General features: G+C 41.9%; 1 protein-coding gene across 3 annotated transcripts in view; it reads right to left on the bottom strand.

The window, feature by feature from the left end:
- SMAD9 (SMAD family member 9) overlaps positions 1-27,297 on the bottom strand; it is a 435,289-nt gene that overhangs the window by 232,032 nt on the left and 175,960 nt on the right. For all 3 annotated transcript variants that reach the window (XM_044073312.1, XM_044073309.1, XM_044073311.1), the window contains exon 2: positions 11,788-12,408. In XM_044073312.1, the coding sequence (XP_043929247.1) occupies positions 11,788-12,199 (412 nt within the window). In that variant the 5' untranslated portion in view covers positions 12,200-12,408. The remainder of the gene's footprint in view (positions 1-11,787; positions 12,409-27,297) is intronic.

Raw genomic sequence — 27,297 nt, 5'->3', positions numbered from 1 at the left:
TATATATATATATATATATATATATATACATACACACACACACACACACACACACACACACACACACACACACACACACACACACACACACAGAGCAAGAAAAAAGGATCCCCGATAGGGTACTTAGCTTTAGAAGACTTCAGGATGATTTAAATCTTAATGAAAACTCAGGTAGCGGCCGACCGGCACTCGTGCGAACTGCTTCTGCCACGGGCTCCTCGGCAAGAAAGACTGATGTAATGGCATCGGCTGCCTATTTTTATACCCCTGACGACCTGACGTCAGTCCTGGAGCGACAGCAACTGACACAGAAATACTAAGTCTCTGTTATTCAGGCCGACTGAGGGCTACCTGCAGGCAGATAACCCAAGTGTGATGACTGCAACAGTGAAACGCGAAGGACATCAGGGGTGGCAGTAGGGAGGGAAGGAATACTGCAACATGGAAGAGAAGGACATCTACGGTTATAGTAATATTTTACACAACTATTCTATGTCCTTCTATTCATATGTTGGAGTATTCTGTACTCTTGGTGAGTGCCAAAGCTCACTGTGAGGAAGAGGGTGGTGGCTTGGAGGAATTCTCTATGAATCAATGGAGGATAGCCCTGTTGAATCTAGCCCTGGATCTAGAGATCTGGTCTAATTTGTAATGTTTGTTGAATGTGTGGACAGATGTCCAAGTGGCTGCCTCTAAATTGGTAGAGGTGTCCATACCTGTGAAAAAAGGCTCCTGAAGAGGTCATAAGCCCTACTGGAATGTGCTTTAACCTTGTATCCCAATGCTTTCTTATGGTGTGCATAACAGAAGGTAAGAGCCCTGGAAATTTAGGATGATATTGTCCATTTTGTTACAGCTTTTCCCAGGGCTCTGGGGTGGAAGGAGACAAACAAAGTGCAGTTGTGTACACTTACCATAAATGTAGATGTTTGAGTGTATTCACTGTTGTAGTCATCACATTTGGGTTACCTGCTTGCAGGTAGCCCTCTGTCAGCCTGAAGTCTTGGGTCCTGCGTCAGTTGCTGTCTCATCTTCCATGACATCAGGTAGTCAGGGGTATAAAGCATGTAGCCGACGATACTACACCAGTTTTTCTTGCCCCAGATGTCAGGTGCCCCCATAATGGGAAGCAATTATATACAAGGTTACACCTCCAACAAAAAAGCAAATACACCAAAAAGCTGTAAGCATAGTAAACAAGAATAGAGCTATAGTTAATAGAAGTCAGGGGGCTGGAGGGAGGGTAACCAGGACTGCAACAGTGAATACACTTGAACATCTACATTTATGGTAAGTGTACACAACTGTACTATGTTCTTCATGTTTCACTGTTGCAGTCATCACATTTGGGTAGATCCCCAAAGCTAAGAATGGGAGTAGGCAATTCAATAGCATTTAGACTAGCTAAAAGGCCCTGCAAGACTGCAGTGGCAAAGCCAGCTCTGGATTTAGAAAAAATTGTCAAGTGGTAATGCTTGGTGAAGGTATGTACAGAACTCCAGGTAGCAGCTTCTAGGATGTCCCTGGTAGGGACACCTCTGAGAAAGGCTGCATTGGTAGATGCAGCCCTGGCTGAATGTGGTCTTATCCCCTGTGGGGAAGGCTTTCAGTGGTGATTACAGCAGAAATTAATGCAATGACCTATCCACTTAGAAATGTTTTGCTTTGAAATGGCCTTCCACTCTGCCGCTGCAGCAAATGCCACCAGCAGCTGTTCAGATTTCCTGAGAGGCTTAGTCCTGTCCAAGTAAAATCTAAGTTGTCTGTGCATGTCCAAGGAGTGCAGTATATGTTCCCCTTTGTTCTGTGGATTAGAAAAGAAGGTTGGCAAATGAATGGATTGATCAAGGGCCACACTGGATACCACCTTGGGCATAAATGAGGGATTGGTCCTGAGGGACTTCCTGTCAGCATGAAAGATGATGAAAGGCTCCACTGCCATGAGGGCTTGTAATTCAGACACCCTTCTTGCTGAAGTGATGGCTAGAAGGAAGGCTGTTTTCCAAGAAAGGAATTTGAACTCTGCATTTGTGTTTTTTCAGAATGTCGGTAGTCGGGTGGCTTACCGAAGCCATTTCTGGATAATTGAACTGAGTACCAAAATATTTAGATGCGAAAATGAACCAACGACAAATAGTACGAGGTTTGAATAAGGCACAAAACCAACAGCGAGGTACGTCGTGGTCAGGGCCTAGGCAAGGAATGCAGTACGAATGAAAATCTTTATGAGGTATTTGCTTTCCACAAGAAATACAATTGTTAACTTTTACTGGCATCGGTTTAGAGCAAGAAAAAGGTTCCCCAATGGGGAACTTAGCTTAGTTGAAGACTTCGGATCTGAAATTCAAAAATGAAAATTTCAGGAGTCGGCCGACCGGCACTTGCAAACTGCTTCTGTTTCAGGCACCACATGGCAGGAAAGACTGATGTAATGGCGTCAGCTGCATGCTTTACACCCCTGACTACCTGACGTCATAGAAGATGAGACAGCAACCGACGCAGGACCCAAGACTTTGATAATCAGGCCGATTGAGGGCTACCTGCAAGCAGATGCAGTCATGTGATGACTGCAACAGTGAAACACGAAAAACATCTTGTTAGACTTCCTGAAGAACTTAGTCTTATGCAGGTAGAACCTAAGCTGTCTATACACATCCAGGGAGTGTAAAACTCTCTCACTGTCACTTTGTGGGTGGCAAAGAAGGTGGGGAGGTGGATGGCTTGGTTTAAGGAAAGCTCACGGACCACCTTGGGCACAAAGGATAGTTTGGTCCTATGGGTTACCCTGTCCTTGTGGAATATGAGAAAGAGGGAATGGCCATGAGAGCTTGCAATTAAAACACTCTTCTAGCCGAAGTCAAGGCCACAAGGAGTACTGCTTTCCATGTGCAGTACTTCAGAAAAGCCCTGAATGCTGGTTCAAAGGGGGGCACCGTGAGCTTCTCCAAAACATAATTCAGGTCCCAAAGGGGGGGGGGCTTCCTGGGAGGAGGGGGTCTGAGCTGCAGCAGTCCTTTTAAGAACAACTTTGCAGGTGATCTGGAAGCCAGAGGAAATTCCAGAGGCAGGCAAGCTGAAATGGCAGATAGATAAGCCTTGATGGAGGAGTATGCTAATCCTCTCTGTAAGAGTTTACAAAGATAGGACAGTACCAAAGGGACCTCACTCTGTAATGGGTCCAGCTGTCTCTGAAGACACTATATGGAGAATCTTTTTCCACTTGGATACATAAGATCCCCTTGTATTACATTTCCTGGCCTCCTGCAGGACTGTGAGCATGTCCTCAGTATACAGGTGTCTGTAAGGGAACATAATTCTATCACCCACAAGGTGAGGTATCGAGCCTGCCAGTGTGGATGGATTATAAATCTCTTGTTCTGTGTGAGAAGGTCCACTCTGTGGGGTAACGTGGCTAAATGCAGAAGGAGGGGGAACCAGTGCTGTTTTGGCCAAAAGGGATTCACCAACAAGATTTTTGGTCTGTCCTGCTGAATCTTCAGTAGGACTTTCTGAATAAGATGGAAGGGGGGGGTGCATAGAGAAAGATCCCCTTCCAAGATATTGAGAAGACATCCATTGCCCTCACCAGAGGGTTGGGCAGCCTGGTGTAAAACGAAGGAAATTGTCTATTCATGGGGGAGGCAAACAGATCTGTTTGAGATGTACACCATCTGTGGACTAAATCCAAGAAAACATCCCTGTGGAACATCCATTCGTGGAAATGTGACATGGACCTGCTTAGCCAGCTCCCACACTAGGACAGCTAGTCTGCATAGCATGTATGATTTTGCACCCCCCCTGCTTGTTGACATACCACAGAACTGTAGTATTGTCTGTTAACACAAACCATAACTAAAGACCAGTTCCAGTAGAACACTCAAGTAGTGCTGAGAGCTGATCACACCAATGTGTAATATAAAATATAGTTTATTAAAACAGTTACAATTAAAAAATACAATCCTTATATACCCATGACCTAATGAATAATTAATGAACAAATAGTCACAAGTCCTCCCTACCATACTTTAAAACAGTATACAAATATTTTATAGTTACAAATATATTTACAGTTCCTGATTGTCTGTTAACGTTTTAGAGGGCCCTGTTTCAGTTTGGGCTGAAAAGCCTTCAAGGCCAGAAGAATTGCTCTCATATCTCTTACAGTGATGTGCTCCAGTTTGTTGGAGTCTGGCCAGGTGCCTGGACTGTTAGGGGGCCTAAAGTTGCTCCCCACCCCCAGTCTGAGGCATCTGTGTACATTTCCTGCACTAGTGGGGGGGGGGGGGGGTTGAAGAGGTAGGCCTGAGTTGTGGCTCACCTGATTCCACCACCATTGAATCTCTTTCTTGAGGCACGGTAAGACGGGGATTTTGTACTCCAGAGGGTGAGAGAGCTAAGTCCAAATGGATCTTGGGTACCATTGAAGCTTCCTCATGTGAAATCTCACCAATACTAATATGGGGATAGTTGAAGCCATGTGGCCCAGGAGCCTGAGGTACTGCCTGGCAGTCATCTCTTTGGCCTGAAGTACCAACAGCAGGTACTGTATTAAGTTTTCCACTTTTTGGGGTGGTAGGAAGACCTTCCTGATATCCGTCCCAATCCTGCACCGTAGGAAGACTAGGTCTTGATCGGGGGTCAGGATGGACTTGGGATAACTTATCTGAAAACTCAGTGCCTGCACGAGGGAGAGGGTTTTCTGTAGGTGGTGCAGGAGGGATTCTTTGCAATCCGCCTGGATGAGCAGGTCATCTAGGTAAGGAAAAATCTGTATCCCTTGAGTCCTGCAGAAGGCTACCGCTGGTGTCAGGCACTTGGTTAAGACCCCTGGTGCTGTAGAGAGACCGAAGGGCAAGGCCAAGAACTGATAGTGAGAAGAGGTCACAGAGAAACATAGGTATCTCTTGAATTTGGACCTTATGGGAATGTGAAGGTAGGCATCCTTGATGTCCAATGTGGCCATGAACCCCTGAGGCCAGATCAAAGGGAAGAGAGTATGCAAGGGGAGTAAATGAAAGTTGGCACGTGCAGGAAAAGATTTAGGTAGGAGAGATCCAGGGCTGGTCTCCAGGGTCCATCTTTTCTTGGAACTAGGGAAAGCCTGGAATAGAAACCTTTTCCCTTTCTGTGTGAGGGACAGGCTGGATGGTACCCTGGGCTGTGAGGTTGTTCAAAACTGTTTGAAAAAGTGCAAGCTGCTCTTTGGGGGGGGGGGGGGCTGAGGGATACCCCTCCCATATGAAGTAGTTTTCTATGTCATAAACTATCAGTTTTCTATTATGGATAGGACCCTATCCACCTGTCTGTGGTGATGTTTCTCCACACCAAGAGACAGTGAGAAAGCCTTAGTGACAGTGGGATGGGGGATGGGGCTTCAAGAATGGCAGATAGTCACAGACTACTTGCCCTGTCTTAAAACTGAGGCCTCTCGGCTTGAGGCTGTGTAGGTCTTGCAGGACTGACTTGCTTCCTGGCAGCTTTCCTAGGTCTGGAGGGGGAGTGGGAGGAGAGTGCTTCCTGATAAATTGAGTTTATGACAGGCAATATCTATGAAACTTGGGGATATGAGACAAACAGATGTTAAAAATCTTGTAGCTTCTTCCCCTTTTGTTGCAAAGTCTTAAACAGCTCTGCTACTCTGGTGCCAAAAAGAGCAGAGTTGTCTTAAGGTGCATCTAGGAGCTTTGCCCTGATGTCATTAGATAGTGGCTGAAGTCTTAGCCATGAATACCTCCTGAGGACAGACACAGATGCAGCAGACCTAGCTGAGGCCTCAGCAGCATCACAGCTGACCTAATGGAATGTCTAGTGACCTGGGAGGTCAAGGAGATGAGGCTGAACAGTTGATCTTTGGCCGGGGAATCAGGATTGTCAGATAACTGTTTTGTGACTTTTTCCAAAAGAGCCAAGGCATATTTGGACATGCGGGTCTGATAATTAAATAGCCCTGAATGCCAGAGAAGATGTGTAGACCTTTTTTCCAACATATTCCATAGCCTTGCTATCTTTGTCAGTAGGGAGGAGGGAAGAAGGAAGAAGTTTGGATGCCTTGTCTGCAGAGACAGATTGTGCCTGGGTCAGCTGCAGGGCATTTCACTAAGAATTTAGCTGCCTCAGGAGCTTTTTAGAACCTGTCAGGCCTGCGGGGAACAGGAGACTATGAGTCTGGGCTCAAGGAAGCGGCACTGAAAGCAACAAGGAAGGCTGGCAGTACTGGGGGAATAGCTGAAGGAGCAGGGGGGAATCCATCTGGAGAAACTTGTAGTGCCTTTTCTGGACCCCTGTCATCTCAGATGAATCCCATTTAAACTGCTCCCTCATCTCAGCAATGATCTCCGCAAAGGTGAAATCTTCTGCTGAGGAATCTGCTTCAGCAGATTCTTCCTCAGAGGAGGCATAGTCTAGAAGGGAGGGAAGTTGGGACACATAGAAGAGTGATTCCTCTGAGAAAGAGTCAGAGGATTCCTCTTCTTCCACCTGAGAGGAGTCTAAGGCTTGGGGCCTAGGACTCAACACAGGGGGAAGGGCTGGTAAAGGTACTGAAGCAGTAGGTCTTAAGGCCACAAAGGCACTGAAAAGGCTTTGTGAGAAAGCCTGCCAAATCTGGCTGACTTTCCGCTGGGGGAGGGGTATGCTTTCTCTTTTCTTTTTTTTTTTCAGTGAGGGCCTGGCCTAGTAGGCATCTGGGCCAGAGTAGGCTTAGAGTTGGACGGCAGTGTGGTAGGGCAGGGATCTGCCCGGTCGACTTATGCAAGCCTGGGTTACCCCTCGGTGTCATAAGCAGCTTGAGTCGCTGATTCTCTAGGTATATGCTTAAAGCATGCAGTCTGCTACACAGGGTTTTCGGGAAAGGCCTGGCAAATGGGGCAGGCCTTATAGTCATAAGATGGTCCTAAACAAAAGAGTCAAAGCTCGTGGGCATCTTTATGGGGAATCTGACAGCCACAATTGCACTTACTCTTTCTGGCTGACATGAACAAACACTAGCATGCAATGACTCAAAAACAAAATGTACTCATCTCAATAATTCTTGATCTGAATGCCAGTACAGCAGGACCAGCTGACGTTCGACTGGCGGCAGAGAAGTTCTGAGGTTGGGTGCGTGCAGATGTCACTTTTATGGCCCACGCTCATCTAGCCACATCAGATGTCCCACACATCTTGCAATGACCACAAACATTTGAAAACTAGACAGACATTCAGACAGCAAGAGGAAGAGACCCTAGAGTGCAGAATACTGCAACACGTGAATAGGACATTTTTCATTACGTATCACATCAAACATAAGGAAGTGTGTGGGGGAGCACATTATACCACAAGATCAGACCTCAAATTCACTGAATGACCTCTCGAGGTCAGATGGGCAAGGGCTTGCATTTCCAGAAACCTAACCTTCCTAAATCATTCATATTAGCTTATAGCCTTAAAACATCAGTGTTCAAGTTGTACTTCAAAACATGTTTCACTTTAATTATCAGTCCGAAGGCTGTGTGTACTGTGGTGTGTCTTTGTAAGGTTAAATGCGCTATGATACACACATACTTTGATGTCCCTACAGTAACAGACAAAGGACATACAGCAGTTCACTGCACGGCTCAGTTGCTTTAACCTTGCACCCTTGCCACCATGTTAACCACAGGTGGCTATTATGGTCAAACAACCTCCCCTCAATGAGCTATTTGTCACTCTAAGCCCATAGTATGTCAGAGCCAGCAGGGAGCTAGATTCCAGCATATCATAGGAGATTACTAGGCTAATGGCCCTGGGGCCCTTACAAGCCTAGCCAAGAGTTTATCCCAAAAAAAAACTTCAGTCAGCACCTGTCACCCCTGCCAATGAGGGACAAAGGTGGAACCCCTGGGACAAATTTATGGTTTCCCATCCACTCATTAAGGTTGCGTTTGAATAGGGTCAGTGAGGTACATGTGAAACTGGTAGTTAAATGCTTCTTTCCTAATAACATATAGGTAGAGATTTGACACTTTTGTGTATCTATTTTCATGTTTGTTTGTTTATTTATTATTTTACTGAATTTATTAGCCAGGGTAGGACACTGACTATTTCTGACCAATTTCAGTCTCAGTCCCCGCAGTGCCCAAACTTGGGTACAAATTGCTGAGTGCATGGTATTCCCTGGTGTAATAAATCGCCATTCTTTCATTAACCTTGGAATGCTGTGGCAGTCAGGAATACCTTTATTTGCCCCATAATCATCAGAAAGGAGAACTGCCAACCCTCCATACTGGAAGTAAAAATCAAACAGTACACCACAATTAAGTAATTCACACTTACGTGTTCACATAGCGCACCACAGCAAAGCTCTTCATATTTAGTTCCTACCATCACACAATATGCCTTACATACAGATTCAAATATATTCCAAGGCTACTGTGTTTTGTGATCATTAATGCCTTGCCAGTACTCTCCCTCAGGCTGCATTTCCTTTCTCTGGGAGAGCCATCCCAGTTAATCCTGGAGAAAATTTGTGAAAACCCATCCGGTCATCTGGGTTACATCTGAAGGAAAATAGTCAATCACACTGCTTACCATGTAAGGGAAGCTTATGCCAGAAGACAGTGAGGTGTTGGGTAACATGGGTTATAAAACTCTCTGTCCACTGTTTTACTCATCTGTTGGTCAGCATTTAGTGGTCTGGCTCTAGTATTGGTGCAGCCCTTGAACTTTCAGAAATACTGAATGTCCAGAAGAACCAGTTCTCTAATGGTATGGTAAACGAGACGGAGATCACCCCTCAAAAGTCTACAAGACACAGAATACAGGGATAATTCTTCCAGCCTCTCTTGACAGCACAGGGATTTTAGGCCTGTGACCTTTATGGTTACAAGCCTTTGGAGTCTTTCTTACTGTTTTATAGGTTTGGTGAGACACACCCCAATGGGAGCAGTGTTCTCGATAACTGGCCAGACCAATGTGGCATACAAGACAGCAATTACCTCTTTAGACCCTGATAACATTCCTTTGACAATTATTTGTGCTAAATAAAAACAATCCATGACAGTCACTACCTCATGATAGCCAGAACAGAGGAATTATCAACCCACTTCCACACAGCAACATTTGGTGACCTTACCCATCCAGGCTGAGCTAAGCTAATTTACTTGATTTTTACACTTGAACTTCTTAAAACGAGTACTCGTTACTGTATGACTGCATTTATTTAAACTTTTGAAGAAAATTTGATCTTTTGGCTTCAGATGGTTTCAGGATTCTATTCAATTTTAAATTAAGGGTGAACTACCATGACAAAATAATCTGACCACCATGACTGCTAGGCCATGAAAACTCCACGGGCTTTAATGAAGAAGAAAAAGGTAAGTGCTTTCACGGTGTACCCACCACTTCTTCAGACCATATAAATACAATAAAAAGCAAAACAAATTATATAAAGAAATTTAAAATCTAATACACCAATAGTCAACTACAAATGATATTACATCATAATTAGTCAACAAATCAAATCCAGAACTCAAACAAAAACTACTAAAAACACCCATTTAACTAATAGCCAGTCAACAGGTACCAGTACACACCTACTTGCATACATAAAGTCTCACTTACTTCAATGTTAAAGAGGACAGGACTTCCACACAGGTTTTGAAGAAACTTGTCCATTTAACCTTGGTTTGTGCTTGAAAATCCAAGATCCACTTTAACTCACTTCTTTCTGTGGAATTATTTAGATCCCCACCCGTCAAACTGTCAAAAAGTAGCTCTAGCACTAAAAACCTGAAGATATGCTGTCCTTCATAATTACAAACATGTTCTGCAAGAGCATTGGTTTTCTTACTATGTCTGATATCATTCAGATGTTCTAATATTCTTTCTTTAAAACTACAATTGTTTTTCCCCATATAAAATGCACTGTACTTAACACAGCACAATGCACTAAATCCTTGCTTCTGCAGTTTGCATAAAACTCAAGTTCTATCTTAGATCCTGAGGCAGAATGCACAAAAGATGTGCAGCTACAAACATACTTACATGTGTTACATGACCTGCAGCAGAAGGTGCCTTTCCTATCAGAAACTAGCCTTGCAACATATAGTTCATTCCTATACTAAAGCTGTCTTCATAATAAATCATTCTTAAAACTAAACCGTGGTATATTACTAAGTACCCTTATTAAATCTGGATTAGCCATTAACATTGGCCAATTCTTTTTCACTATATCACATGTAATATTAATATCACTGAAATATGTAAGGACCAACCTATTCTCAATATTGGATCCAGCTGCACTGTGACTGCAAGTAACTTTCTCAGAAAAAAAGGTCTCCCTTGTGTACCCCTAAGTCTACGCACTTCCTCAGCAGTCTGTTCAATGTCTTTACTACCAAACCCCCTATTTAAGTACCCTTGTCTCATTGTTTGAAAAAAAAATTTAAATTTCACTATTGTCACTATGTAGCTTCATTACTCTAATTAAGCGACCTTTCATAATATTCTTACATGTCTGGGATGCATACTGCCTTTATGTAACACATTTTTTCTACAAGGGTTCATATAATAACCTAGTATCAAAACATCCAAACATGTCTTTGCTAATAGTAGCATCTAAAACTTCAATGGTGGAATCTGAAATATGTTTACTAAATTTCAAAAAATCTGTAGTCCGATAACCATGCCAACCTTCTGAAGAAAAAAAATCACCATTAAATAAAAAGACATTGCTCTCTAACATAAGTTTGAGTAATATACAAATAAAGGTCTATTCTGGATCTTGTAAATCCTGGCTTACATAACTGCAGTCTAACATAATACCAACTATATTTGGTATCACTGTGAACAGATACTAAGTCAAGACTTACAAAAACATTGCACTGGTCCCATTTATACTCCCTAGACCAGCTATATAAATCACTTAAAAAAGTTCAGCATCTTTCAGGACTGAAGCTATGTTGACCAACAGTGCAAATAAGGATAAGTGTTCAGTGACCCATCATTTGCTGGAGACTGTGGGACACATGGGTGTATCATGCATACACTTGTGGACCTTTGGTAGTTCATAAAACATGGGTATGACAGGATGTTCAACTGTAAAATATTCAAACAAATAATGATTACTCAAAACAGTCATAAATAACTTATGCGCAAAAAATGCACTCAATCAAGCCCACTGTTTGTTTTGAGTTGGTTGAATGCTAATGCTAAAACTTTTGCATATTTTGAAATTTTCGCATTGGGGGAGGGAGTGTATGCGTGCGCGAACAAGCTCCATCTCAATTTTTCAAGTCAGTTCATGAAAAAGTGGGCCAATTGAAAAAAAAGCAATCAGTGCACTTTTTGAAGTAGCATGCTCTTTAAGGCCAGCCATCTACAATCACCATGCAGGAGGCATGTTCCCCACTCACTCTTGACTTAACATAATCAACTTTGAGACAGCCTCACATTAGTGGAAGGGCAAAATCCCTACTACATCCACCTTGATTGACAAACTGGCACTCTGTCCAAGTGATGGCATTCAAGCACTTGGCAGTTTTACAACTGGCAGGCTCCAGTCTCAGCACACCAGAATATAAGCACAGATACAAATCAGTTGACAAAAGATCACAAAGCGTGGGGTAATACAGATAAAGGTGTGTGTTTGCACATGCATGTTGTGTGTGTGTGTGTGTGTGTGTGTGTGTGTGTGTGTGTGTGTGTGTGTGTGTGTGTACACGTTTATGGGGAATTCTGGAAATTGAGTAGATACTGTGTGCCGAACAGCCCTCTGTCTGCTCATATAATATATACCTCTGTGTGCATATTACATCATTGCTTTATTACCTGGAGTCTCCACCCTCCGATAATGATAAGGGTTGATACAGACATCTTTTTGCTTTGATCCAAACGGGAATTCACAGCACTCCAGTGGTTTTAACTCATGATGAGACTGTAAATCTGGCCAGCGCCATACCCTGCAGTAAATCACGTGGGGAAGACCTTTGCGATGAGACACCTGTAACCGTCCATCCAGAGACCGTGGAATAGTGACACATTTGCTGGGCTGCCCTGGTGAACTAAGAGCCCTCTCCAGCTCTTCCATCGCTCCTTTCTTCTTCTTCAGTTTCTTCACCAACGAATCCACTGCCTTTTCTGCCCATTTTTCTTCTTCATCTCCTTGCTTCCAGCCAAGCAGTCGTTTCACCGCAGGACTGGTGAAAGAGAAGAGTGATGTAATGGGGGTGCTGGTCTGCATGTGAAGCAAGTGATCAACGTCAAAATAGAAATTATTAAGCTTCTTGTACTAGTTAGTAGACCAAGGATGGAAAGTTCTTCCCCAAGAAAGCTGCAAGTGACGGAGGAAGTAGTTTCAGTAGTCTGAAGATTTACAGTCTGCAGCAAACAATACCAATTCTAATTACTCTGTTCTTGCTCTACTTGAGGGCATAAAGACAAATGTTTCTCCTGTTAAAACAAAAGGAAAACTGGTTAGAAACCTGGCTTCACCATTTTGTATGTCACTACCCCCACCCCCACACAAAGTTAAACTTCACACTTTATCTGAAAGAACAGGTTGCAGGCACCTGCCTTTAAAGTCTGCTAAGTTTCATATACGCCAGGTAACAAGATGAAGATGACAGAGTGCTTCATTTCTAGTAACAGTCCAGGACCTCAGGTCACTAGTTCTCCTGGTCACCAACAACCAGTAACTATAATTCCTGATCACTCTGATGCCTATGAATTAGGCCACAAAGTTGTTATTAAACAGAAAACAAACATATAGGACAGTAATGATACTTTGGTACTTTTCCGTTATCGGGGCAACACTTTAAACGCAGTTGCTAAGCTCCGAAGCTAGTGTCTTGCCATGCCCTTTTGTGTCTTAATCTAACCACAATATTTTACTGGATATTATTTAAAAAAGGAGACATCACTTCTAAATTTTACTCACACCTGGTTACATTAAGATCAAAAAGACATGACAAGACACTGGATTCAGAGTTGTAAAGTGCATCCCTCTTTTGCAGCAGTTGGACAAATCAAATTAAAAAAACATGCAACCGAAAGTTGGGAAAGCAGAATCTCGGTAAGACGCTGATAATATATGTTATATCAGGTACACGATTACTATTCTAACTCCCTACATTATTTGTACTTCATAACAATGGTTATGTGCTTTGTCAGGGAAACCCTTTTAAAGCAGTAGTTGCTGCTTAAAAAAAAAAAAAAAACGCTTCACAGCTACCAGCTGTTTCATCACAGCTGCCAGAAGCCAGATAACTGTAAGTAAGAAAATTGCGTTTTTGGAGGATGTACGTACAAGCGTAGTTGTAATGGGCTGCATAGTGTTTACATTATGGAGAAAATCCTTGTTTTGTACTTTGCTGTTATCGGAGCAACACCTTATATGTGGTTGCTGAACTCCATCCGAATCCAGTGTCTTGTCATGTCTTTTTGCTGTTCATCTAACCAGGTGTGTATAAAATATGTTACTGGATAACATTTAAAAAAGGAAAAGTCAACTCTAAATTTTATGCAAGACCAAAAACAATACTGAATTTGGAGTGCAAAAAATGCGTTTAAAGTGCTGCCCCAATAACGGAAAAGTACCGATACTTTAATGACCGTTACCTTCAAATAAGCCTTTTGGTCCAGAGAGCTTGCAAACTGAACTAAATTATTTATTTATACAGTAAACTAAGACTGAAAAATACTCAGGAAATTAAGTAAAATTGTTTTTCTAGCAAAATCCAAGTAAGGGCTTTTGTCCTTTGGTCCCAAGCAGGATTGAAGCACTCATGAGTCATATGAAAGAATAAATATGTGGACTTTTTTTACCCATAGGCAAAAGAGGAATCTGTAGTCACATCTTGCCAGAATAAATATGTAGCTTTTTTTTCCCTGTGCATTTAAAAAGATCAACTTTGAGTTCAACAAGCACAATATTAAATATTCAGTGTTAACAGAGAGCTGCCACGCCTTTTAACTCCATTCATTTTAATGGAATAAAACTGAAAGGTGTAACAGTAAAAACAGCTGCGCATGGTATACCATGTGACCCAGTCATAGGCATTTCTTCTATGAAATTCAGTATCCAGTCATATTTAATTTGTAACCTCTTTGGGCTGAAAGGCTTAAGGGAATAAATACTGATCAAAGTAAAGGTTCTGATGTACTCAACTCCCTTTAACTTAAATGCTGCCCCACTGATAAAAGACCTTAAACAAACCCATGCTATTTTTGAAATCAAACATGTATCAAAAAAGTGCACTTTCTGCTATACTCTGTTCTTTGCAGATGATGAAATAACTTAAACAAACAAACTTGTCTGTTTAAATACATACCACCAGTGCATAAAAAGGGAAGCTTTCTGGCATGCTCAGATGCCTTTTAAAATAAGTTCCATCTTGGGAAATAAATTCATAAAACATGTTATGCATGAAACAATTAGGGTCTGCTACTTCAATGCAACATGTAAATCATTCTTTTTATCCCGTCCCTATTTCAAAATTTTTTGTTAATTATTAATTCAGAAGGCTTATCATTTTTTTTTTCTGGAAAGGCAAGGGGGTTCATAAAGGTTACCCCTAGGTGTATATCTCATGTAAACCTCACGGTAACCTTCTGGAATTCGGAGACTGCCGTAACATGGTGCTCTAACATGAAAACCTGCAACACCAATCGGGCAGTCTCTGAGGCCATGCCACATGCAAATGAGGATGTCCAGGTGAAGAGGCATATAATAATTAACCATGTGTTGTTTGTTCCCCCTGAACTGCCACCACAAAGGCATCTACATGCTGAGTGAGTCATAGAATCGCTCCATCATGTAGATTAGAATGGATTCTCTTATGTCGCAGTAGTGAACACAGCCAAAAGGCCAAGTTCAGCCATCAAGGAAGAGGTAATTATTGGGGGTTTTAATGGTAAGACAAGTCAAGACATATGTGAGTGTACGAAAGGGCTGCACGTGTAAATGTGTGTGTGTGTGTGTGTGTGTGTGTGTGTGTGTGTGTGTGTGTGTGTGTGTGTGTGTGTGTGTGTGTGTGTCTGTGTGTGTCTGTGTGTGTGTGTGTGTGTGTGTCGGAGATACAGTAAGGGGGTGATGTAGGTATGTGTGTGCATCTATGTGAATAGTTGAGTGTGCGAGTGTGATCAGTTAGGCAAGGTGTGTGTGTCTGATATGGATATGGATGTGTGTGCATGTCTGTGTGTGAGTCCGGGAGATAGAATAAGGGGGGGTAGTAAGGGGGTGATGTAGGTGTGTGTGTGCATGTGTCTGTGTGACTGGGCAAATGTATGAGTGCGATCTGGTGGGTAAAGTGGGTGTGTTTGACATGGATGTGCATGTGTGTGTGGGGGGTTGAGGTGGTTGTCATACCTCCTCGCACACCTAGATGAATGAGTATAGTCTACAACACTGAGTGGGGGGAACCACTGGCAACCAGGGTTAACTGTACTGCTGGGACATTGGGGACCACTAGCCATCAGGGATTGCTTCATACAACTTCTGCTGTAATGGTAATTGAACAATTAAGGGAACTGGGGGGACACTAGACATCAGGGAAAATAATTGTGAGCTTTAACAGCAATGAAACCATTACTGAAATCAGGGGGTGAAGGGAACCATTAGACATTTAGTCCAATGTCCAAGAAGTCTGGTTGACCAAGGCTGCTGATGGCTGCAAGCTGGGCACTGTTATCCACTCATCCACTGATACAAAACAGCTCCAGCAAAGGCTGGAATATGCACATACCTGGTGTACTGAAACAGTCTTACACTAACCACAAATAATGCACTCTAGTGGCATTCAGTAAAAAAACTGTTCCCACCACATATGCTACAAATTCTTCAGACTGATACAGCCATATAGACCTGGGTACTTATGTGTACAACTCTCTTTCATTCAATCATAATGTTCCCACCACAGTCAGGAAAACCTTCTATCTGACCCAGTTAATTTTCAAGGGAATTCTTCAAGATCCCAAAAAAATCATCCTGCCAATGTATTATTTCCTTATCAGACCCACCACTGAATGCAATGCCCCCTTTTGTATGTATAAATCAAAGGACACTGCTCAATTACAAAGGCTTCAAAGATACCTTACCAAGAAAATGAAAAGCCTTCAGTCTTGCAGCTATCCTGACAGATTAGCACAACTGTCATAATCAGTAGCCAGCAGGCTGCTCTGAGGTGCCCTGCGACTTGCTTTTTGAGACATGGGAGGCCCAATATTATTTGACCTTCTGTTTCTTTGGAAATCCAGTGGCTTTACAAACACCCATGCTAGGAACCTAAATCTAAACCAAGAAATTAACATGACTTGTTGAAAGATATATTCCTAACTCAAGGTATTCCCAGCCTATGAATAAGGATACCACTACAGGTCAAAGTATTACTTTGACTAACCTGAAGTCTAGTCGTGATAACTGTATGGGTAGACATACATTAATACTAGGACTGTCATGTATGGCCCTGCTTGATTTGGGAGGTAAGCACTATTAAGTGCTTGAAAAGGGAGGCACAAACTTTTAAGTGTATATAGTTAAAGGTGCATATGGCTAGGAATCTTATAGGTTCATAGGTGTGTACTACGCTAATGGCCCTGGAACCTTTACAAGCCTAGCCCTTGGGTTTTTTATTTATTTATTTATTTATTTATTTATTTTACATTTGTTAACCGGGCTAGTCCAGCTGGACTGCATGTCCATTTTCAGTGGAGGCCCGGGGAGATAAGCTCCATTTGTGAACACAGAGATACAGTAAAGACATCACAATATCATACAAAAAAAAAATTATTATTTTTTTTTTTATCTGATCATATCACACATATATATCCTGCAACAATAATACAAGGAAAGGATGTTATAATGCTAAGTATCAGCTAATTCTTGAGGAAATAATAGATTTCTTTCCAGTGATTATAGAGAAATAGGAAAGGTCATTTTACAGAATGTTATCTGAGAAAAAAATATACAGAATGATTGAAACATAACATTCATGACAAGACTTATGAAAATTACTTGAGATATTCACTACTTAAAAGGGCTATAACATAATAGTTTATCGAGAGGATGCAGTATAGTGGTGGAGTAGAGGAAATCAGAGGATTAGTCAGAGTTGGAATAGGGGCATAACCAGTGTGTCTTAAGGTGTTTCTTGAGCCTTTGTTTAAAAAGCGGCAGCGAGGGAATTATAGTTAGCTCTTGTGGCAGCATATTCCAGTTTTTTCCAGTGTTATTCTTGAATAAGAAGTCACCTGCCAGGTTATTTGACTTGCTTGTGTTTGCAAGAAGTTTCCTGGAAGATCGTAAGGAGTTGAGATTCTGTAAGGGGTAATAAGGTTGGAAAGTATAGGGGTGTTGTTTGGTTGGTAAAATATTTTATAAACTATGGGTAAGTTGTGAAAATATCAAAATGTTTTTTGGTTCTAACCATTCAAGTTGCTGTAGGTTCAGACAATGGTGAGTTCTATAATGGTTCCCAGTGGCAAATCTGACTATATTGTTATAGGAGTTGGCTAGTTTGACAAGATTAGTTTTTTTTAGGTTTGTGTATATGGGTGAAGCATACAGAAGAGATGAGATTAAATGGGAGTGAGCAATTTGAACTCTGGATGTTGGGGTTAAGAAAGGTTTTATTCTATATAAGGAGCCTATTTTTCTGTTTACTGTTTTAATGGTATTGTTAATATGGTTATCAAAGGTGAGATTATCAATTGTGATGCCTAGCAGTTTGGTGCAGGAGTCTGGGGATATAAGGACGCCATTAGTGGATTTTTATTGAGAAATCAATGGGGGGGGGGCTTAGTGTTAGGTGAAAAGAACAAGAGCTTGGTCTTAGTGTTCAACAGGAGGCATTGTTTCAAGAACCAAGCTTCTACTGTGCTGAAGACTTTCTGGGTTAGGGTTTGAAGTTTAGATGAAGTATTAGCAGTACATATGAGCATAGAATCCTCCGCATATTGTATAGTGGTTGCTTGAGGGATTACAGCATGGAGGTCATTGATGAACAAGGAGAAAAAGAGAGGACCTAGAATGGAGCCCTAAGGGACCCCAAGGGAGATGGGCAGGTGGGGGATAGGCAACAGGCAGTTCTCTGGGAGAATAAGCTATTATTAAGGTAGGATTTAAACCAGAGGATAGCCTTGTTGTCTAGAGAGAGGGATTCAAGGATCTTTATAAGCAGGGAGTGGTTAACCATATCGAAAGCTTTAGATAAATCAATAAAGTGCTGAGGAAAGGCTATTGCTATTACGGTTACGGTTGATGGAGATGGTGAAAGAAAGGAGAGCTGTAGTGGTGCTGTGGTAGGGCCTGAAGCCATATTGGCAGTTTGCTAAGATATTCTGTTGGATTAAGTGGTTTATTAGCTGGTGATGAATGCATTTTTCCATAACCTTAGCTAGGGGTGATAAGAGAGCTATAGGCCTGTAATTGGAATAATCATTAGAGTTACCACCTTTATGTAAAGGAATTATATGGAAGATTTTCCAAATGTCTGGGATGTTTACTTCGTTGTTGGTTCTATTTGTAAGGATAGATATATGATCGGCTACTGATTTAGCAGCTCTTTGCAGATATTCTGACAGTAACTGGTCTGCAGTGTGGGTGCAAGGCTTAAGTTTGGATGATATATTGGATGTAGGTAGTAGAGATGGGTTGAAGTTGGAAGGTAGGTAGAGTGTCAGGTAAAGAGATAGGGAGAATAGTGCTGTCGATGGATAGCTGACGGGCTAAGGATTGTATAATGTCTGTAAAAAAGGTGTTGAAGGCATTGGCAATTTGCTGGGGGGTATTATTATCAGCTCCTAGTGGGGATGGTGTGCTAGTGACCAGGATGAAGGAGTCTATTTAAGCTTGACCAGAACTTTTGTGGATTATTACGGTGAGTTTGCTGTAGTTTACAATAGTAGTTCTTTTTAATCAGTAAGAATAGCTCTTTTTCTGATATTTCTCAATTGTCTAAAGGTTTGATTATCAGAGATGGATTTAGAAGCTCTCCATTTAGCCCAAGATTTGCTCCTTAGTAATATTTTTTGTCTAGTATCTTTTGACAGCCAAGGGGTAGTCTTGGACTTCATTCTAATAGTTTGTCCGAGTGCGTGTTCATCTAGGATTGCTAGGAATTTAGAGTTGAAATATTTAACAGCCTCTTCAAGAGGGAGAGTTTTTAGAGGGTTCCAGTCACATGTGTCAAGTTTATTTTGGAAAGATATGGGGTTAAAATGCTTATTTGACCTTAAAATCCTGAATGTGGGGGGAGTTAGGAATGTCATTCTTTTGTCTTACAATTTAAGTCAAAGTATGATCACTCACATCATCAGGTAAGGTTCCAACTTTATAAGTTTTTGTCTGTTTATAAGAATCCAATTTCAGATACTCTCTTTTTTTATTTAGTTTGTTAATTCTAGTAGTGGAGGCGATGGTTTGGTTAAAGCCATGTAGGTTAATATGTGAGGAAGGGTTGTCAGTGTTGATACACTTCCAGTCAGTATTAAAGTCCCCTAATATAATTGTTTCTTGTGGAGAGGTAGTGGAAACCCAGCTTAGAATATTCTCTATTGTAGTGTTATTACCTGGAGGAAGGTAGGTACAGATGATGTTTAGGGATTTGCTAGTGTTTAGTTTAAGTCTAGAGATAAGGATTTCTGCCTTACTGTCTAAGGGGGGGGGGATAAAGGGTATTGTGGAGATCTGTAAACCAGTTCTATACAGAATGGCTACTCCTTCACCCTTATGTTTTGCACGGTCTAGTCTCAGCATATTATAGCCTGGGGGTGTTATCCCATTGTCCTTAGTTCCTGGTTTTAACCAAGTTTCTGTAAGACAAAAGATATCAAAGGAATGAATGTCAAGAAGGGCATGGAGATGAGCAACTTTGTTGTTGACACTGTGGATATTAAGATGACCTATTAGTAAGGAGTTTGGGAGACTGGTTAAGGTGGTTAGGTTAGAAGAAGTGGTGTTGTGAGCTGTGACTGTGGTAACATTGGTTGGGCCTAGGTTTGGGTATACATCATCATCTTTTAAGGTGGGAGCATTTAGTCTTGAAGTAGGGTTGTAAAAATAACTAGTTAGATTTTTTGGTTTCCTTATGGAGGAGTTATGGACTTTCATATGTGTGAGGCGATGGTATTTGGTAGTATTAGTATTGGTATTAGTAGGTAGCATGGAGTAGATGTAATATTTATATGAGAATGGGTAAGGGTAGAAGTTTGACAAGCTGTCTGTTTTGGAGAGTAGTTGAAGTGAACATAATTTACTTTTTCAAAGGAGTTGAGGAGATAGGCAGAAGTGAGTGCTGGTATAAGTATAGCTATAAGTATTAACTTAGTTTGGCGAGCTTTATTTTTTGTGGGCATGTTGCTAAGATTTGCTGTGGAAGTACAAAAAGGTAGCTTGTACTATAACAAAAAGATGGTTGGGCAGGAATAAGGGAATTGTAGAATAAGAAGGAAATGAAGAGTCTTTGGAGGAAATATTTTAAGGGAAAAGGAAACAGGGAAAAGTACTCGGGGTAAGGGTGTACGACAAAGTGGGGAAGGAGATAGGTGAAACTAAGGAGGGAAGTGGATAGGTAGTCTAGATTGGTTGGAGTATTTGATAGGTAGGTGGGGGGTGTGGCTAGGAAAGTATAAGGCTAGGGTGGGTGAGATTTGGGGGCAGGGTAGGGGAGCGGAGTGAGCCCGCAGGGCGAACAGAGCAGCAAGAGCCAAGGAGATGGATGAGCAAGTCAGCGAGGAAACAATCAGTAAGGTGGATAGCAGCACAAGTCAGTAAAGGCTCAGGGGTGAGGTACAGTAATGCTAAGAGAGACAGAGGGGAAGGAGGGAGGTTACAGAGATGAGGGAAGAGCAATAGAGCAAACTAGGAGAGAGAGTATCAGGATAACTTATATGTACTCTACAGTTATGTAGTACAAAGGTTGGCGAAGGGCAACAGAGCAATATAGGACAGTCAATATCTAGTAGCTATTTAGTTTACAATGAAGTATTTATAAGTAGGTGAGTGCCACCATCTAGTGGGCAGATCAGTTTATTACAGAGGAGGGCTAGGGCTCCTAAGGGGGAAGTGATGGACTGGGGAGAGCAGGTTGAGTGGGCTAAGCGGTAGGCTGATAGCATGCACACGTAGGATTACAATATTGCTATTGGGTGTGCAGACTACTTTATAAAATGTACATATGCTTGGTTTCTTTGGACAGTTAATTACAGCTTCAGTTCGTGGGACCAATACAGTACTGGAAAATAAAGCATTTGCTTTAGGATGTTTTCAACAGTCAGGAATCCAGGGTACCTCAAGACAAGATACACCAGGGATGATTTAACTTGATTTCTTTGGACAGTTAATTACAGCTTCAGGTCGGGGGACCAATACAGTACTGGAAAATAAAGCATTTGCTTTAGGATGTTTTCAACAGTCAGGAATCCAGGGTACCTCAAGACAGGATACACCAGGGATGATTTAACTTGATTTCTTTGGACAGTTAATTACAGCTTCAGTTCGGGGGACCAATACAGTACTGGAAAATAAAGCATTTGATTTTAGGATGTTTTCAACAGTCAGGAATCCAGGATTACCCTGACATTATGCCACCTAACCTTATTTCCTAGTGCCTCTGTCGAGTAGAGCCACTGGAATGATCCCCGCCGTGAATTTTCTATTTCCCATCCACTCATCAAGATTTCTCTTGAAGCGGGCCAGTGAGGTGCTCTGCTTGACATGTATGGCAAGTCTACTCCATAGCATGGGCAGTCTCTGGGTTATGAACCTGTCCCTCCAGCATGTTCTGTTGATTATGGTAATGAGTTTGAGGTCTCCGCAGCATGTGGTGGGATTTCTTTAGATGTAGTATTTCTAACAGAGCTGGGTCAGACATGGCTTTGTAAGTCAAGCACGGTTCTCATGAGCGCTTGTCTAGCACTGTTCCTATGTTCTGCGTTTTGGGAATTATTTTTCTGCACTTCTGATGCTCACAGTTTTACCATTTGCCAATCCATAGTAGAGCTGAACCTCTATTGTTATGAAACACTAATTATGACTACTTAACAGAAAGGGCATGGAGCTCCGATATCCCCCAGAAAAGCTGAATACTAAAAGAATGTTCTAAGGTAGGTAATTCAGGTCTTTCAAGCAGGCAAGTTCATATGGTGTGTGTGTGTGTGTGTGTGTGTGTGTGTGTGTGTGTGTGTGTGTGTGTGTGTGTGTGTGTGTGTGTGTGTGTGTGTGTGATGGGGTTGAGCTTCTCCAGCAAGAAATACAAATATAAAGGTGGAATCCAATCCCATGTAGGAAGAGGGGTCGAAGCACAAAATTTCCTTCAAAAGACTTTGAGCACCATCAAAAATGTCAGGGATGAAGAATCTAGCCCTGACTGAAAGGGTAAAAATGGCCGCAAATTAGAAAATGATAAAAACATAAATAATCCCAGAATAATTAACCTCAGAGATGTTGTTTAAAACTGACGAGAAAGAAGCAGGAAAGGGATCTTGTAGCCCAGACAGAAAATGGAGCCTTTTTGTCTTTTGTGCACTTTATGCTTAGAAGGATTTTGAGAAGAGAGGATGACTGTGCAGCACATGGCTATAAATTACTGAAGATAAGGATGAAACATGGAATACCTTAACTACAAAGGCCAAAAGGGTATGAGGAGAGTTCTGGTTTTGTGAATTATGGTTTTTTGAATGAATCACATCAGCTGAGAAAAGGGAATGAAAACATAGTCAAGTGCAGGGAGTCATTTAAAGATCAGAGCATCCGTTTGTTAACCTCCTTGAGGAGGATTAACAGATATGAAGCTGTTACATTTGCATTGGCTACAGACATAAATGGGTCACCCTGTGGCTTGCATAGTTTGCAAGCCACAAACTTTCTGAGGGAACCACTTTTCTAAAGCATAAAAAGAGAGTCAGTCTGGCTCAAAGGAAGCTAGCTTACCCTGGAATGCAATAAACAGCCATACTGCAAGACCCTCAATTTCACAGCATAAGGGGTAAAATCTTCTTCCTGCCTGCTGATGTGTCGCAGCAACAAGCACGTTGCTGGAATGGATAGTAAGTGCACCCCTGAGGGACGCACTCCTGAAAAGTACAGAAGCTGAGAGATGCTCACATCTCCATGATACTGATGTGAAAGGTGAACTCCTGAGACAACCAGGCACTACAGATACTAACCACTGCAGCGCATCTCCACCCCATGGAAGATGTTTCTCCACTGACTGAATGCCAGTAATGTGGAGGCTCAAACATTGATACATCCAGACACTATGGACTGTCTATCCAGTGCAGTGCACCTCCCTGCATAGATGATGTGTTTACAGTGATTGAATGTCAGTAATGTGGAGGCTGAACCATTGATACATCCAGATACTATGGACTGTCTATCCAATGCAGTGCACCTACCTGCATAGATGATGTGTTTACAGTGACTGAATGCCACTGATGTGGAGGCTGAACCATTGAGACATCCAGATACTATGGACTGTCTATGCAGTGCAGTGTACCTGCCTGCATAGATGATGTGTTTACAGTGACTGAATGCCAGTAATGTGGAGGCTGAACCACTGAGATATCCAGATACTATGGACTGTCTATCCAGTGCAGTGTACCTCCCTGCATAGATGATGTGTTTACAGTGAATGAATGCCACTGATGTAGAGGTTGAACCATTGAGACATCCAGATACTATGGACTGTCTATCCAGTGCAGTGCACCCCCCTGCATAGATGATGTGTTTACAGTGACTGAATGCCACTGATGTGGAGGCTGAACCATTGAGACATCCAGATACTATCGACTGTCTATCCTCTGTAGTACACTTCCCCCACAGACCACATGTCCACAGTGAACGAATACCACTGATGCACTGGGCAAACTCCTGAAACAATAACACACTATGGACTGGCTGTCTACCACTGTACTGTCCCTTTCCCCCTATAGAAGGCATGTCCATGGTGAAATCATTTTCATAGGTTATCTCCAGGAATGTGAAAATAGGTTATGCCTGCACTCCTTATATAACCGTCACCCAGAAAAGCATCCAGTCAGAGGTCCTGTAAATTGTAAATGAAAATGCTAAGGACCAAAGACAATTTATAGAAAATTAAGAGATCAAGTGTCAAACATCAACACTTTTTTAACTATTGAGGAGAAATGCCTGGCTTGCTTCGCACACCATTACAGACCCGATTGTCCTGGACTTCCTGTTTCTCAACAAATCCAATATCTCCACCAGCAGTAGAACCAGAGACCTAAATCTTCACCATCAGATAAAAAAAATATGATGAAGGGGCAGGTTTTTAGCCCTCTCAAACATCTGGAATAAACTTAACTTGCATATTAAGCAGTGTAACTTACTATACTCCTTTAAACGCAGCCTAGATGACTGGATGGTTAGCCACAAATTTACTCCAGGGTTGATCAGCATGACCCTCCTGGAAAAAGGGGTTGTGGCATGAGGGAGGGTCATAAGACTCAGTGGCCTCATATTATCTATGGTATGTACAAGTCTATAAATATTATTACTATTATTAAAGAGCACTGTAAGGAAAAATAGGTCTGGTTCAGTGAGAAATGGCAGAGCTGCAAGGGAGATGTGAGATTTAACAATACCCTCACTTGTTCATACTCGTTAGCATGTAATCCAAATTAAGTACACAGATCACATTCCATTAATAAAGAAACATTACAGCAGTAGCAGAACAAACACTGAAATACCATACTGCTTGTATTACATTACCAATGTATGCCTGGAATTAAGCTCAACATAATACAATGACCTAATGCATTTCTTTAACACTGCATCACTGTTAATTGTCACACAGCAACATTATTTTTTTCCTTTTCAAAATTTTTTTTTCCCAGAAAGACTCAACTCCTGAATTTTTAAGAGTGCCAATACATGACAGTAAACAAAGCACCAGAAATTAAACATTTCTAAGCCATGGGTGGGAAATGTGGCAGAAAACTCTTGCAACATTAACTAGTGGGTCCTTAGGCCTTTGGCAGTCACACTGCAGTTAAACGATGGCTGGAGCACCTCTTTTCTCCCACTTGTTTTTTTTTTTCCTAATATTCTCTAGATGTTACTGATTATTGATAAGGGTAACTGCTACTGTGAAAAGGCAAGCTCTGTTGGATTGCGCAGTGCTTGTGAGTCGACAGTCTTACTAAAAATGCCAGTCCTACTAGGCTGTCTTTTGTAACTTCTCTTGTAATGACTCTGGACAGATGGTACATAATGGCAAAGCGAAGCTGTTTATACTGACGTCTGAAGCTGTTTCTCATCAACATGGAGCGACATGTGGTTTTAACTGAAGAACAGCATCAGTGACAACGGTCATGCTTGGACAAGTAGTATAACTCCAGCCTATGCAACTAACGTTTCAGTTCCTGCTATGTGCTGTAAGTAATCATGGCAGACCTTGACTTCCAGTAGCCTCTGCAAGCTGTGACAAACAAGCATTTGTTAAAGACCCTTGGGGCTAAGGAGAGTTTGTATGTCTCCTAAACAGAAGCACACTTGCTCCCATGACTCTTTGGTAGTCTATTTATAGGGAAGCGTCTTAGTGATCTAAAAGGCACACCTGATCTCCTCCTGATAAGTAAGGAGGGAAGGAATGTGTGCACTTTGTCCAAGTCAAACAGTTGCTTTGGGATGAAAGTGTTTTATCCACTAAGATCTAGTATCAGCCTGAGGTCCTGCATTATTTGGCACTAAAAAATTATTTGGAATAGTCATTCTTAGCTGTTTTTTTGGCCAAGCGAGACCTCCTGAATGGTTCTTTCTTGTAGGATATTGACAATTTTTCTCCTTTCTTGCTGCTTTCTTCTGATGGGGTGGGGCACTGGACAAGGGTATTGCCACTGAGCAAGTTTACAAGAAGTATTATTTACTTAATATTTGTTAACCAGGAAAGTCCAACTAGGACAGAGCCTATTTTCAGTGGAGGCCTGAGAAGAAATATTCCCGGCGCATGTCTTTGGAATGTGGCAGGAAACCAGAGTACCCGGAGGAAACCCATGCAAATGCAGGGAGGACATGCAGATTCCGCAAAGAAGGCACCCCAGCCGAGAATCAAACCAGAGGACCTCTTTCTGTGAGGCGACAGCATTAACCGCTGCACTACTCTGGATATGCTTTCCTTATCCTTCTGTCTTTGTTGATGTTGGTACAAGCTGGTAGATGGAAGTCCAGGCAACCCCAACTGCCTCTATAGTGGGACAGTGCGAGAGGGTTTCATGGCGGCTGACACCACCCTACAGATGCACTACTGCCTATTATGGAGTACCAAAAATCTCTGTTTCTGGTCCTGCGGCATTCTAGTTGTACTTTGCCCCTGCTGCCTCACGTTGAGGCCTTGGCTGTGTGCTATGCCAAAATCATAGGTTCATAAGTACTTAACAAGCTATTGTTCTGTGAGGATCTTAAGAAGCCTCGCCTTACATTCTCACTTTTTTCCAGCCCTTTTATTTTTGCATATGAATAACCCAGAGGGTTTGGACAGTTAAGCAGCACTTTCTATAGGAACTGTACACAAACACCACATATCATCTACAATGCACTAAAATCTCTGAACTGCTGCAAGCACTGTAGCGGTTTTTATCTTGATTGACAACTCATGAATAGTATCCTGAATCTGCAGTCATTCATCACACAGATGTGAAGAAATGTTAAAACACTCAAACAAACCTGTCAACACCCCTCTGACCTTGTGTAAACAAAGAACGGACAATAACTTGACAGCCTGACAAGTTAGCATGCTACACAAGGGTAACTTAACAGCACATGGTCCCTGTAACTCTCTCATCTGTCACATGCAAGGTGTCGGCACTATCACTTCTAAAACTCAAATGCACTTGTACAAATATACCTATGCAGACACAGTAACAGAATACCAATATTGTTTCTACAAACTTATCTCAAAAAATGTGAAGGATTTATGTAAAATGCTCCAGTTTCTAAAGCTCACAAAGTGAACAAGTCAATCAATCATATTCTTTTTGAATGGAATTCACTTCTAGGTGTAGTATCCTTACAAGCTATCAGAACTGAATGCTACCTCTAATCCACCTAGAGCTTAAAGCCACAACTGATATCCTTACCCCAGGACCAAAACTAGTTGATAAAACACAGACAAGTAATCTCCAGTTTCTGCCCCAGACAACATCTGAATGACAGGCAAAAGGAGCCAAGACACTGACCATAAGAGTGTAATGGTGGTACCACCAAAGTAAAGATGCCCTAATGTTGGTATTCTTTCCTATCCTCAAAGGGGCACCATCACCCAGCACTGGTTCACAAATTCATACTGCCTCTGGCAGCCAACTTGGCTATTTTGTTATGGTTAC

Source organism: Protopterus annectens, chromosome 5.part1 (assembly GCF_019279795.1).
Source record: "Protopterus annectens isolate FY-2018-M chromosome 5.part1, PAN1.0, whole genome shotgun sequence".
Classification (NCBI taxonomy): Eukaryota; Metazoa; Chordata; order Ceratodontiformes; family Protopteridae; genus Protopterus; species Protopterus annectens.
The sequence above is the reverse complement of the archived record's forward strand: the minus strand, read 5'-3'. Positions and strand labels throughout refer to the sequence as shown.